Consider the following 16022-nt stretch of genomic DNA (forward strand, 5'->3'; position numbering starts at 1 on the left):
CCCTACCCCACAGGGGATGGCACAACATGGTTAGAGTGGCCCAGGTGTAAGCAAAACCTGCTTGCTAGGACTGAGAGTATTACAAGAATACAATCAACCCCACCCTAAACATGTTTTGGGCAAAGCGGACAGAATGCTGAGAGCCCTATCCCCAGAACCAGACCCCCCTGGAATCCATGGTCCAGCCCTAAAGAATAGTTCCACCTTTGAGATATCAATCCAATATCTCTCAGGTCCGAACATTATCGAGTAGTTGATGGTCCTACCACAGTTCCCACTATTTAGCTTCAGATATAAACCCAATCCCAGCTATGATATCTTTTCCTATTTATCAGGTCCAATAAATTTTACAAAAAGTGGAAAATTCCACAAAAAATTAATCCAAATAAATATATAATGGTATATGGGACTCTTGGACTCAAACCCAGGAAAAAATTCCTGGAGTTCAAAAGCCCCCTCACCCCGTCAAGGTGGTCCCACATTGAGGCGGGGGAGCTAATGATGAAATTTATGGAAATTATACCAGAAAAATGGAAAGAGAGCACACTGAGACCAAGTCGTAAAGAGGAAACAAGCAAGGTTATGAGAACTACAGAAAAATTAAATTAACAGGCAAAAGCTTGAAATTTCATGAAAAAAAATTTTAGACAGAAAACTTAGATAGGAGGTCAAGCTACGAGGACATCAACTAGGCTCTATGAAAGGGATTGGTACAATTGATATAATGCAGTATTCTCATTCACCAGGTAATGGGGAAGTACCAAGAGAAGCAAAGGGCTCTTCACATGGTCTTTATTAACCCTTAAACGCCGACTGGGTGCATTGTACGTCGACTAAAATTGTCTGTTGGGTGCCGAGTGGACGTACTGTACGTCGACTCCAAAAAATTTCAACCTTCGGTCAACTTTGACTCGACCGAAATGGTTGAAAAACGCAATTGTAAGTTAAAACTCTTACTTACATTCGAGTAATATTCAATCATTTACCTTCATTTTGCAACAAATTGGAAGTCTCTAGCACAATATTTCGATTTATGGTGAATTTTTGAAAAAGCTTTTCCCTTACGTCCGCGCACGGTAACTCTGCTGAACATCTCAGAAATTCTTTCGTCACTTTGTCGTAATGTTTGCACCGGTTTATATTAGTCGTTACATAATGTTTTATATATGGATATGTGCACAATTTCATGTAGAATACAACAGAAAATAACTCATGGTTGTAGCTTTTATCAGTTTTGAAATATTTTCATATAAATCACGATAAGTGCCAAAATTTCAACCTTCGGTCAACTTTAACTCGACCGAAATGGTTGAAAAATGCAATTGTAAGCTAAAACTCTTACATTCTAGTAATATTCAATTATGTACCTTCATTTTGCAACAAAGTGGAAGTCTAGCACAATATTTCAATTTATGGTGAATTTTAAAAAAAAAAAAACTTTTTCCATACGTCCGCGCGCGGTAACTCGGCCGAACATCTCGGAAATTCTTTCGTCACTTTGTCATAACGTTTGCACCGTTTTATATTAGTCGTTACACAAAGTTTTATATATGAAAATGTGCGCAATTTCATGTAGAATACAACAGAAAATAACTCATAGTTGTATCTTTTATCAGTTTTGAAATATTTTCATATAAATCATGATAAGTGCTAAAATTTCAACCTTCGGTCAACTTTAACTCGACCGAAATGATCGATATCATGTACCTTCATTTTGCAACAAACTGGAAGTCTCTAGCACAATATTTTGATTTATGGTGAATTTTTGAAAAAAACTTTTTCCTTACGTCCACGCAGTAACTCGGCCGAACATCTCAGAAATTCTTTCGTCACTTTGTCGTAATGTTTGCACCGTTTTATTTTAGTCGTTACATAAAGTTTTATATATGGAAATGTGTGCAATTTCATGTAGAATACAACAAAAAATAACTCATGTTTGTAACTTTTATCAGTTTTGAAATATTTTCATATAAATCACGACAAATAAAAAAAATTCGACTTTCGGTCAACTTTAACTCGACCAAAATGGTCGAAAACTGCAATTGTAAGCTAAAACACTTACAGTCTAGTAATATTCAATCAATTACCTTCATTTTGCAACAAACGGGAAGTCTCTAGCACAATATTTCGATTTACGGTGAATTTTTGAAAAAACATTTTTCTACGTCCGCGCGTTACGAATTCATGCATCATTTTGTGATAATATTTTCTCTGTGTTGCTTTGATCGTTTTACAATTTGTTATATACTAAAATCATTGCAATTTAGTGTACAATACAAAGAAAAAAAATAACTCGTTAGTTTTAACTGTTTTGCTCACAGCACGATTTGTATACAATTATATATGAAATTTTTTTTGCGCTGTCATATATTTCAATATTTATATATGATAATGATATTTTTTTTCATTTCTGATGGTTGCATACTAAACTTCAGGCAATGACAAAAAAAGGAGCCAAAAATGAACTCTTAATCTTAAAACTAAGCGTGCTGTGATTTTTTTAAAAAAACTTTTTTTCCGCTTCGGCGCTAACTCTCAAACGCCGCCGGCATACGACAGACACTTTTGTAAATAGAGGCTTGGCGTTAGAGGGTTAACCTAGAAAATGCACAAGACAAAAAGAGGGAAGTAGAGGGCTCTTCACATAGTCTTTATTGACCTAGCAAATGCACTTGACAGACTGCCTAGTCAGAAAATGTGGAGAAGCCCGAGGAAAGAGAAGTTACCAGAATTAACAACCACTGTGAGAAGTACTGTCAAGATGACTAGCAGCTTCCTGGTCAAGGTAGGACAGCAACAAGTTCAGCACTGTGCCCATTCTTGTTCAATATTGTGCTAGATGATATGACTTGAGATATAGGGGAGGAGCCCCTTGGTATAAATTCTACACTGATGCTGATGACATTGTTCTGACTGCAGAAAATAAAGGAGAGCTAGGAAGAAAGCTAGGCAGGTGGAATATGCATAAGAGTAGACAGATGAAGATTAGTTGAACAAAGGCTGAATATATGGCAATTAGGATAGATGACGATTTGCAAGTCATGATTAAGGTGGAAGCAGTGAAATCAAAGAGAATGTTTAAGTATCTATGCTCAATAACAGATGCAGTGGGTGATATGGATAGGGAGGTTAAACACTGAAGTCAAGGCTGGTGGAATAATTAGAAAGGGGTATCAGGCATACTGTGTGACAAGTGTCCCTATTAGTTACATAAAGTGGTCGTAAGACCAGCTATGCTGGTTACAAGTCATAAAGTGTGGCACAGAGACAGGAGGGGCGGATCTCCCCCAAACATATTCACTGTTCTTCTGGTTGAAAGTTGATTAGCAACTTTATTATGGCATAAAGTTTGCTTCTTATACAAATATAAATAAAATATGGTATTAATCAAGGCAGTTTTGTGTAAGGTCTTCACATACAATAATTGTGCATTACATGCAATATAATTTCAAAGTTAGCAAATTAGCAAATAAAAGTGATTGTGTAACTCCATGGCATTAGACTAATAACCATAAAACATTCATGATAACTGAAAACTGAAATATACATGTGAGTACTGTACATACGTGTTTATTAATAAGGAAATAGAGATTGAGTGCTATTTCATCTGCCATACAGTCACGCACTACTAGCAGATGAAAAGCGCGTGTCAATGAACTACATATACAAATTTGGATCATGAGCAGACTACTTCACATCCTCAAGATTGGTAGTTAGGTTTAAGTAAAAGCTTGTACTTTTACAGAGCACTCTAATTTCTGTTTTCTAATGCTTCAAAACAAAACTAGAATTCTTAAAAAATGATGCAACTACTAAAGCTACAATTCTGTTATGCAACATACCTTTCCTTTTGTGGTTATTCTGATCTTTCGTGGGCGTCCACCTTTCCGTCTTGCTTTTTTACGTTTTCTCTTTTTGGCACCTGTAGCAGTACAATCTGGATCATCTTCAACGTTGTCAAGAATATCTGACTCATTTGATTCATCCCACTCAACGTCTACTTCAAGCTGTGAGAAAAAGGTATTATAAAACATTGAATGTGAACTTAATTTTTAAAACATTAATAACTACAAAATGAAAAAGTTAAGTGTTAAATAGGGTTTCATCAAACATGGGGCTTTACATCTAAAATACAGTACTCTTTTTTACCAATTTCTGAAGGATTAGTATTTGACATCAGACTTGCCTTCCAAGGGTCAAAACTGGTTGAAAAAATATACCAGATCCAATACAGAATATTAAATTTGTAAAACCTGAGAATCTAGCATGTGCACCACATAATATACAAACCCTTGTTCTGTGGGCTATGAGCACAGCACAGGGCAAGAAAATTATTCATTCTCTTGATAAGGGCTACAAGAATAAAAAAAAAAGAGCACAGCACAGGGCAAGAAAATTATTCATTCTCTTGATAAGGGCTACAAGAATAAAAAAAAATTAAGATAATTGGAACTGCCAAGAGTGGCATGAAAGAGACCTTAAGAAGATATAAACTATGGAAGGGATGATAATGAAAAGGGGCACACTACCACATTTGGAAACTGACACCATATACTGAATATATCATTTCAGGACTCAAATTGGAGAGCAGAATGAAAACCCTCAACTTTAACATACGAAGTATCCTGAACACAAAAGAGAAGGATTTACACATGAACTAACCACCAAGAGACCCCACACTGAAAAAAGGAAAAGAAGCAGAGAAGGTAGGCTCTACAATCAAGATGCCCACTCTAAAGAAGACCATCCCAGGCTGCAATAATCCCATAGAAACCTCAAATGCGTACTTTCACTTGTAATTACACATCCATATCTACATATACATATATATACAGTATATATATATATATATATATATATATATATATATATATATATATATATATATATATATATATATATATATATATATATATATATATATATATATATATATATATATATTTATATATATATATATATATATATATATATATATATATATATATATATATATATATATATATATATATATATATATATATATATATATATATATATATATATATATATATATATATATATATATATATATATATATATATATATATATATATATATATATATATATATATATATATATATATATATATACAGGCAGTCGGTTTCTGACGGGGGTTCCGTTCTTAACGCGCGTCATAACCCGAAAAATCGTCGTAAGCGGAAAATCGTCGAAAATCGTCAAAAATCATAAGAAAACCTTACTTTAAATGCTCTGGGTGCATTGAAAACGATGTAAACTGCATTATTATTGAGTTTTACATAAAAAAACCTTCAAATTATGATTATTCAGCCGTTTTGGGGCCATATTTTCTTCCGATCGGATCGGCGTGCGACGCGTCGTAACCCCGAACATGCGTCGTAAGCCAGGAAATAATTTCTGATGAATATATTTGAAAAGCGCCGTAAGCTCGAACGTCAGTAAAGCGGGGGACTGCCTGTATATATATATATATATATATATATATTTATATATATATATATATATATATATATATATATATATATATATATATATATATATATATATATATATATACACAGTCATACCTCGAACTTATGAGGTTAGGTTCGGAGCCCCTGTGCAAGGTGCATTTTCGCGTAAGTTTGGCATGGTCTTTAAAAATGCTAATAAATGTTTATTTCAGAGTTTAAGTACTAAATATGACCCTAATCATGCTCCCAAAGTATTAAGCTAACTTTTAAATGAACTAATGTTAGTGTAATTTTATTTAAAATTTAGCTTACTACCCTTAAAAAAGGAATACAGTAAATGGCTGACATAAAAACTGAGTACTGTACTGCACAGTTTCACAATAGCGCATTTACAGTAGGTGCGTATGTATACTAATGTTACTCCTAATTCATGGGATGCCGTTTTCTTTGTCACTTAGAGTAAAAGCCATTTTCTTTGCATCACTAGGCAAAAAGTCATGTGTCACAGTCATAACAAAAGTACAATTTCATAAAATATCGAAAACATGTACACTCGGCAAGAAAAGTGAGGATACAGTTTTCTTAAATCTTCGGACATGTATTACTAAATAATGAGACATCTGGCAACTTTAGAAAGGGGAGGAGCTTCAGTCTTATTGTGTGTGTTTTTTGCTTGACCTCCTAAAACTTTCAATCATATTCTACGGTTCTGAAATCATTGATACTTACTGTAAATGCCGTAGTAAGCTTTACAGTATTCGTTCATGTTGTAATTTGCAGCGACAGTTCTGAGCAAAAAAGGATTTTGACAAAGGAAAAATCTATTTCTGGGGAGAGACCTGTGTCACCCGGTGAAATAACCATTCAGCACTTATTTCTAGGTAAATCTATTGCTAAATATACCAGAGAAAAGCTAAATGCCAAGCTGGAGTTACTACTCCCAGTGCGAGCTCCATGAAATGGAGTCGTGTATGAGAAAGGGTGAGATTGTCACAATCACAGGCCTCCGCCCTGTAAACATTCCCAATATCAAAAGTCCCACCGAGTGAGGTGCCGATACAAACCCCCGCACAACTCGCAGACTGTAAACAAACCAGCGCCACCTACATTCCATGTTAGCACCCACCATCCTGGAATGGTATTTTATCAAGGGGAAAAAAAATCAGAGGTGGGTCACGGGTGACACAGGTCTCTCCCCAGAAATAGATTTTCCTTTGTCAAAATCCTTTTTCTGGGTTATCCACCTGTGTCAGCCGGTGAAATAACAACAGAGAAACAGAATACCATCCTGAAACAACAAAAGAAACTTGTAGAGGAAAGAAATAAAACTATAATTCCACAAGAGTTTTAATTATCCAAGTAGTAAAAAATATAGGTACTTAAAATATATAATATAGGTACTTAAATATATACATAGGATTAATGTGGGGAACTATGTTCCACAAGACAAAAGAACACAAAAACGTATTTAAATGTAAACATAGGAGACAATACAACACTATAACATGGTCAGGAGACAGGCTGTGAAGTATGCCTGACCTGGAGGTGATCGAAAGGGAATAAATGAGCCAGGTAGGAGGGAGGAAAGTGACTGAGTACAAGAAAAGGAATTAAACAGAGGGAGGAACAATGTTTCCTGCCGCCACTGTGGTGAACTTCAGAGCTTCTAAGGATTTCAAATAGTGGCGTTTGAAAACTAGGAGAGACTTCCACCCTGTATATTTTGCAAGATCCTCGAAATTCATGTGATGGAAATAATTAGTGGAGGTGGCCACCGCCCTAATGTCATGTACTTTTGGAACTGAGTCTGGGTTTGCTTGTTTAATAAAATACAAGATCTGCAGTCTGATGGCTTTCATAGAAATAGTTCCTCCCCCTTCCCTTACAAACAGAGGCCCCGAAGTAATCTGTGAGGTCCTGTCTAAATAGGCCTTTAAAATAAAGACTGGGCATAAAGACAGGTCTTGTGGGAGGGGGATGACTTTCCAGGGAGACCACCTATCTCGAGGATCTTCATTCTTAGCTAGAAACTTAGGGTGAGGGGCTAGCAACACTTCACCTGATGGAAGGAAATCAATATGACTGGGTTCTCTAGACAGGGCAGACAGCTCGGAAATTCTAGCACCTGAAGCTAAACTAATTAAAAATAAGGTCTTCCTCAATAAATCTAGGAAAGAACAATTTTGATTATCCGTTTCTGAAGCTAATTTAAGGACATCATTTAAGAACCAGGAAACCGTATGTGGGCGGGTTATTGGTCTTAAACGAGCACAGGCTTTAGGGATTGACGAAAAATAAGAATCCGTTAAGTTAATTTTAAACCCGTGTAAAAATATCTTTTTCAAAGCTGATTTGGCTGTAGTAATAGTACTTGATGCAAGACCTTTCTCAAATAATGACCTAAAAAATGAAATTGCTAAATTTGTGGTCATTACAGTTGCTTCAGATTCTTTTAGGAAGAGTGCTAATTTCTTAAGAGTCATATTGTCTGAGAGTGGATTCCCTTTTGTCTGATTCTACGAACAAAGTGTTAATGGGATCAATATTAGCATCTTTCTGAGCTGCAAACTTCATGAAATCCACAAAGGCAGGGCATTCTGAATTCTTGAGGAAGTTGACACAGTCTGAGTTTGTACTATTTGCGTCAGTTTTGGGTTGGGAATTTGCAAGCACCGAAGCTTCAGCTCTAGAAGAAGTGGAAACCAGTTGCTCTTCGGCCAGTTGGGAGCCACTAGGGCTACCTGACCTTTGAATATCCTGAGCTTGTGAAGGACTTTCAGTAACAGGTTTACTGGAGGAAACAGATAGATCTTTTGCCACTTGTTCCAATCTATTGACATTGCATCTGTGGAGTGAGCTAGAGGGTCCAGGTTGGGAGCTACATAACAAGGTAGTTTGTGGTTGCATTCTGTTGCAAAGAGATCTACTTCGAGACCCGGAACTTGACTGCAAATCCATCTGAATGATGTTTTGTCCAAGGACCATTCCGACTCCAGCGGAGTTGTCCTGGATAGGGAATCTGCAATGACATTCCGGACCCCTGCAAGATGAGTAGCAGACAGATGCCACCGGTGTTTGTTTGCTAGGGAGAATATTGCTATCATAACCTGGTTGATCCGACTCGACTTGGAACCTCCTCTGTTTATACAAAGTACCACTACTGCGCTGTACAAGACCAGTCTTATATGAATCAGATTGTTTGGACGCAGCTTCTTCAGGGTTAGAAAGACTGCCATAGCTTCCAGGACATTGATATGGAACTGGCGGAACATGGTGGACCAAGTTCCCTGTACTTTCTTGTGTTGAGAGTATCCTCCCCACCCGCTTAGGGAAGCGTCGGTGTGAATTACTAATGCCGGAGGGGGAAATTGAAGAGGTACTGAATTCGATAAGCTCTTGACTGTCGTCCAAGGCCAGAGTCTCTTTTTCAGAATCGGCGGAATCAGGGACACCTTGTCTCTGAACCTGACATTGGCTCGGCTCCGCATTACCCTGTTTATATCCTTCAGTTTGGATTTCAGAAGTAGATCCGTCACTGAAGCAAACTGAAGAGAACCTAAGACTCTTTCTTGGGTACGGCGGGAAGCTTTCTTGTTCTTGAGGAACTGCCTGGTTGCCTTGGCTATTTCTCTCCGTTTGGCCGGCGGAAGAGATAGTTTGTGTGAACACAGGTCCCACTGGATCCCTAACCATTGAAAGCGACTCTCCGGTACTAGGCGGGATTTCTCCCTGTTTATTTGAAAGCCTAGAGATTCCAGAAAGCCGATTACTATGGCTGTCGCTCTCCGACATTCGTTGGCGTTGGATGCCCAAACGATCCAATCGTCCAGGTATGCGGCTAGCATGATCCCCTGAGACCGGAGTTGCTGAACTACCGTATCTGCCAGTTTGGTGAAGATTCTGGGGGCTATATTGAGACCGAATGGCATGACTCTGAACGAGTATGCTTGATTTCCCAGTCTGAACCCCAGATAAGGAGAGAACCTTCTCGCAATCGGGACGTGATAATAAGCGTCTGAAAGATCTATAGAGGTGGTTACGGCTCCACGGGGCAGTAGGGTCCGAACCTGCGAGATTGTAAGCATTCGAAACTTGTCACATTGAATGTAAGAATTTAGACGAGACAAGTCTAGAATTACTCTCCGCTGACTGGAACCTTTCTTTGGAACACTGAACAGTCTGCCTTGAAATTTCAAGTGTCTCGCTTTCTTTAATGCCCTCTTTTGTAATAGATCTTTCACAAAGTCCTTCAGAGGCTTGGACGGTGATTGATGGAACCTGACTGGGGGGGGGGGGGAACCCTTGCACCAACTCCACCCCAATCCTTTGGAGACTATGCTCTGGGCCCAGGGACTGAAGTTCCACTGGTCCTGGAAATGATACAACCTCCCGCCTACCTGAGATATCTCACTGGGCGGGAGAAGGTCTGCCTCCTCTGGAGCCTCTGCCTCCTCTTCCTCTGGAGGAGGAGCGAGGTGTTCCCCTACCTCTAAAATATCCTCTGGCCCTAGTTCCCCTTGCATTCTGTATTGATCGAAATGCCCCCTGGCCTTCATATGAAGCATTGAAAGCCGGGGAAGAGACATGAAGGGGCAGCGAGAGGCTGATGGGCTGGTTGAACCAGCACATACTGAGGTTGCGGTTGAGAATGAGAGGTTGAAGGATGACCAGGAGCGGGAACCAGGACAGCCTGCAAGACAGTCTGAGTAGGAAGCCGTTTGAACTTTTTGAATTTCTTCCCGGACTTAGGGTGGGGTCCGGCGGGCTCAGACTGTTTTCTCTTGAACGACAGACCCCAACGGGAGCGGAGACTTTGATTGGCCCTAGTTGCCTCAGCTAGGACCACATCAACCTCTTCCTGGGCGAAGAGATTAGCTCCCCAGATGGAACTTTTCATAAGCCTGTTAGGCTCATGACGGATGGTGGCTGCCGAAAAGATGTGCTTTCGGCAGTTCATCCGGGCCTTGATGAAGTCATACAGGTCCTGCTGAAAACTCGCCAAGAGAGATTTCGTCAGGACCTGGAACAACGTCTTCGCTGTAGACCACCGACGTTGCTTCCGCCAAAGTCAGAGAGTTTAAGGACCTGCTAAGCCTGTCCTTAGTCTCAGCTTCAGCTTTCAGGAGCGACTCCGGGATCTTAGGAAGTTGCTCACTGAACAGGTTAGAAGCGTAGTCAGGGTCAAGTCGAGTCACTGTGAAAGTGGCTGGGGCTCCTTCCCAAAACTCCGAATCTCCAGGGAAGACAAGAGAGGTGGGATCTGTCTCCCAGAGATGAGGAAGAGGCTTACCCTCCATGCAAGCTTGGCTAGTGAGGGAAGCCACTTTTGAGGTGCAAGGGGTAGGAAGAATCTCTCCCAAAGAGAACATCATAAACGCACCCTTGGCCGGGGTGAGTTTGGTGTTCTCCGCCTGCCACTCCGTTAATGTCCTTAGCAGAGACGACTGGGCCTGGTCCTCGGAAGATGACAGTCTCCTTGGGGACCTTATCGGACCGAATCCATGCCTCCTCAGTGAGTCTGGCATAACCTGGTTAAGGAGATTCCAGACCAGGAGGGAAGAATTCGAGTTCCTCCAACCTACGGGTGCCTAGGCCCTCGATGGTAAGGGTACCCTCATGCTGGGGAGCATAAAGGGTCAGGCGCCAAGGGTTCCCCTTATCAAAGGGAGGAAGGCTGGAGGTGTCCGGAACGGAGAAAGATCTGGTGGCCGCTCTGCCACACATGAATCCGGAGATTAAGTTCCCTTGGGACTTAACCTGCTGCGATAGGGAAAGCACGGAAGCATTAGATGATGACAGCTGATTCGAGAGTTGCGACAGCTTGTCATCAACTCTCTTGTCGAGCTTCTGCATAAGAAGCTCGGCAAATGCTTCTGCATCAAAGGAAGGAGGGGGGGGGGAACCTCCTTACTTTGCTTGGTTCGTGCTCCCTTCCCAGAGGTAGAGGCCTTGCTCGTAGACGGCACGGGGCTAGGAGCCCGTGACGTCTTCGAGGGAACCCCGGAGTGGACTTTCTGGGTCTTCAAGGACTTTTTCTTAATAGACTTAACCTTAGGGACAGTAGACCTTGCACCGTCCATAAGGCAAGAGGATTTCACGAATCCCCCGAAAGAAGAAGCAGAAGAAGAAGGAGAGCTAAACAGATATTCACCTGCCTCACTTACCCCCTTACCTGCTTGGAGATCCAGGTCCATGTTCATGGGCTCCAGGTTCAAATTAAGGGCCACAACATCTTCAGTGACCTCTCCGCATGCGGCCACGTCTTCCTGGGAGGGCTGAGTCATCTCCCGGATCCCAGCGATCAAAGGGGCGGCTACCTCGTCAGCAACTGGCGCTGAGATCCAGGCACCGGGAAGAGAACGCTGCAAATGTCCTTGGAAAGGGGACGAGGGTTTCCTGCCCCGACGTTCCTCCCGAAGCCGCTGACCCAGGTCTTGAGGGTCAGAAGCGAAGAGTCACGAGAGCTGCGGTCAATCTGAAAGAAAGAGAATGTCAGGTGACCAAATCTCCTAAAAAAAAAGAGAATATCTTCCAATTATCCATAAGAGACGAAACTCAAAGAAAAGCATGAATCGGAATGGAAATAACTGACTTACCGACTCATCCAGAACCCGCTCATAGCGAGCATAGCACACCTCACAGCCATCAGGGTGCCAGACGACCAGGTCCCCTACGTGAACGGCGCACCCGGAGTGGGACCTGCAAACTTCATGTCCGCTTGCTTGCTGCAGGACTGCCGTGCATCCCTGCTCCTGACAACGTACCATCTGTAGGTGGACGGGTACATGAGTATGCTGATAAGGCCGCCGGAGTAGGGTGCCGGAGCAGTGTCTTAGGATAATAGATAATTAGACCAGATAGACCCCACCGGAGCATACCGGAAGGATAAGAGGTCTACTAGATCATGCAAGATCAAAAACAACATAAAGGGACCGCCGGAGTTAATCCAGAGCAACAGGAAGGTCCCGATAAAGACGTGTAAAAATCAAAATATATATGCTAGTGAAAGGTCAACTATAAGCAAGAGTTGGGTGTTTCCGCTTGGAGCCGGGGGAGTCCTGTTACCCTAATGCAGTGATAGCGGAGGAGGTGTGGTGAGCACCGACCGACCATACACCATACCCACTGGAGTGGTAAGCAACGAGAACGCCCGACTACCTAGCGGAGAATGCAAAATTAGCTAGTCGGCGAAGGGTAGATACTAGGGAACGGTACGAGTTCTAAATGAAAAGAACGAAGGGTAAACGTCAAAGGCGTGTGAAAATAAGACAGAAGACAGTCAGGTGGGAAACTCTGGCCACATGTACAAATTTTTTTTTTTTCCCCCGAGGTGACGGTCTGGGAGAACGACACCCTGGCTGGGGAAAAACAACGCACTGACGCTAGAGGAGGGGGTAGGGGGACAGGCCAGGAGAGGGGGACCAGTAGCAGTGACCAGGGGGTGAGTGAGCACTCCCCGGACGCCATGAGGCCCACCTTTCTCTCTCTTGACCGGTCGAACATGTACGAACGATTAATGAGAGAGGAGAGAATGAGGGACCCTCAAAGGCCAAATGAGCAAGGAAAGGTAAAAGGAATGGTGAACAGGAGTGTGGGGGCACCCCCGGTCACCAAACAAGTCCTCGACAGGGTGCCGACCGGGTAAGGTCGGAAACCCAGTACCGAGAGGACAACACCAATCAATGCAGAGGAAGGGGATGTAGGCTATAGCGTAAGGATCAGGGTAAAAAGTTCTCAAGCCTTGGTAAGTTAACAAAGTACATGAAAGCGAACCAAGGGGGAAGAGAGCAAGGGGGGGAAGGAGGTAGGAGAGGGGGATATACATGAAGTTGGAAAGCTAACCCGAAGGTGCGGTTCGGACAAGGGTAGGCTACGCAAGATACCCTCGCTATTCCAGCTTAACCTTACTAGGACTCAATAGTCCAAACGGAAAGGCCGAAACAGGGAGAGGGAGAAAACGCAGGCCAAACACCTCTACCCAAAACACAAACCGAAGGGAAGCACCAACCATGAGGCCCTCCTACACACCTAAACTTCCCTTCCGAGGAAGAGAACAGAACGCCATAGCCTAACTCCTAGGCTAACCTAACACAGCTGGCTGGCTGAAGGAGGTAGCCCTGGGGGGAGAAGGTATCTACCAGACTAGCCTAAAAAGTTAACCTAACCTAGGCATAAATAAAATAATTCAAATAATTCAAATAATCATAAAGACACATGTAGAAGGGAGGACCAAACCCAACGCAATAAGAGCGCGGAGGGAAAATGGCCGACCTTCAAAATTAAAAACAAAGAACATAATCCGTAAATATCAAAAGCATCCGTGCGCTAGGCCTAAAATAAACCTAATAAGCATAACTGTACCATCTCAATTAATATACCCAAATGCTGGAGGAAGTGAGGGTCCAAAATACAACACATATAAGACTTGATAAAGAGCGGATAGGCCCGAGGGGGAAACTCGTAGCCTAAACGACAAAGAGCCATACTTCCCCAGAGAAGGGTAACACAAAAATAAATAATAATGCCAAAATGAATATAGGATAAGCATAAGGCACAAAACATAAGAAAATGAAGGGGAACGAAATCCCGACAAAAAATACCGCACCGAGACTGAAAGTCACATGAGGCCGGGAGTAAGGTGGACGAGGCGGGCATTATAAATCCCCCTAATTATTAAATTAGAGGGAAATAAGGAGCCTCAACCGCCTAAAATAAAATAAAGAGATGGTACTCAACTTAGGTGAAGAAGAATCCTGAGACGAAGCCATGATCTCGGAAAAAAAGGGCACAAAAATAGCGCACAAGCAAAAAGCTACCGAAAGCAAAGCGTGCTGAAAATGGAATGTAGGTGGCACTGGTTTGTTTACAGTCCGCGAGTGGTGCGGGGGTTTGTATCGGCACCTCACTCGGTGGGACTTTTGACATTGGGAATGTTTACAGGGCGGAGGCCTGTGATTGTGACAATCTCACCCTTTCTCATACACGACTCCATTTCATGGAGCTCGCACTTGGGGGTAGTAACTCCAGCTTGGCATTTAGCTTTTCTCTGGTATATTTAGCAATAGATTTACCTAGAAATAAGTGCTGAATGGTTATTTCACCGGCTGACACAGGTCGGATAACCCAGAAATAAACATTTTTCCACATAACCTACGAATTAACCTTGCACATATGAATTTATGACACCACAATGAAGGGAATGCTTGCATAATCGGAAACGGGATCTTCCATAATGAAATCAAGAGTTAAATTTGATCTATGTCCAAAGAAAAACTTGGGGAACAATAAAGGAACGAATGCAATGTTATAGAGAGAGAGAGAGAGAGAGAGAGAGAGAGAGAGAGAGAGAGAGAGAGAGAGAGAGAAAGTTGCTGTTGTGTAAGCCTAGTCCTATATGTAGAGCTACTCATTTCATTATTTTTTTTCTTTTAGAGATTGATCGATACTATATTTGTATAGTATGTTTTAGCAATGGAGAGAGAGAGAGAGAGAGAGAGAGATTTGCTGTTGTGTAAGCCTAGGCCTACATGTAGGCATCTCCGAAGGGTCGTTGTAGTGTGCCGATGTAGTTTTGGCTGTGAGATTTACACATCTCCTCTGGACAAATGAATTTGTTAACTACTTTCGTGCACATCTCCTTCGGTTCTTCTGGAGCAGTGCTGTTCTTCATTATTAGGGCTGCTACAAGTTTAGGCTTACTGTAAATTCTGAGGCTTATTTTGTGGTAAGGGGCCTATGCAGTTATGCCTCTGTTTTCTATCCCATGTAGTGTGTGTAGCAATCCTCCTTGTATGCAGACCCATAATGTAGACGATTGTCATGTTGGATTGCTAAGATTTGTTCATTTTCTTTTTTATTGCAGTTTCAATCATTTGATTCGCATAGTCATTGTTAGTCAGCAATTGGAGAATTCAGTCAAGTTCATTATGTATGTCTCTCCACAATGTGGTGTGTGTGAAGGCTCACGCGCTCATGAAAGACTTTTTATATGTGTCCGGGCATTCTCCTCGTGCATTCAAGCAAGGGCCAGCGTTCGTTGCTTTTGTATACATGGTCATTTTAAACTGCCCTTCTTGTTGTTTTACCAGGACGTCAAGAAACAGTAAAGCCTTCTGCTAGCTGTGCTCTGTGGTGAAGTTGAGCAAGTTTCTTTTCAGAGCATCTGCTAGTTTTCTGGTCTCATCAGTTACTTTTATTGTGACGAATATGTCGTCAATGTACTGCCTAAATCTCAGGTTTTTGACATTCTCGTTAGGTCCTTTCTTTGATGGTGACCATGTACATATTTGCAAAAAGGACCCCTAGTGGGGATCCCATGGCGACTCTGTCTACTTGCCGAAATAATTCCCCCCCGATGAGAGAGGAAAAGGGCCTCCGTAGTGCTGGCCTTCAGCATATCTTGGAGGACATCTTCGGAAATGGGCAGCAGGTTCTTGTCAGACCTGAATACACGATCAAGAATGATGCTGGTCATTTCTTCGACAGAAACATTTGGAAACAAAATTTCAACGTCCAGTGAGGCGATGCCATCCTCTGGTCCTTTTCCA

The 16022-nt window shown here is 41.8% G+C and overlaps 1 protein-coding gene across 7 annotated transcripts in view; it reads right to left on the minus strand.

Moving 5' to 3' along the window:
- Positions 1–16022, minus strand: part of LOC136837164 (zinc finger and SCAN domain-containing protein 12-like) — a 316716-nt gene that overhangs the window by 199491 nt on the left and 101203 nt on the right. For all 7 annotated transcript variants that reach the window (XR_010852613.1, XR_010852612.1, XM_067101833.1 and 4 more), the window contains exon 3: positions 3843–4007. Coding sequence is in view for 5 of the 7 variants with exons in the window: in XM_067101833.1 (XP_066957934.1) it covers positions 3843–4007 (165 nt within the window). In the remaining 2 variants the exon portion in view is untranslated. The remainder of the gene's footprint in view (positions 1–3842; positions 4008–16022) is intronic.

Source organism: Macrobrachium rosenbergii, chromosome 58 (genome assembly GCF_040412425.1).
Source record: "Macrobrachium rosenbergii isolate ZJJX-2024 chromosome 58, ASM4041242v1, whole genome shotgun sequence".
Taxonomy (NCBI): Eukaryota; Metazoa; Arthropoda; class Malacostraca; order Decapoda; family Palaemonidae; genus Macrobrachium; species Macrobrachium rosenbergii.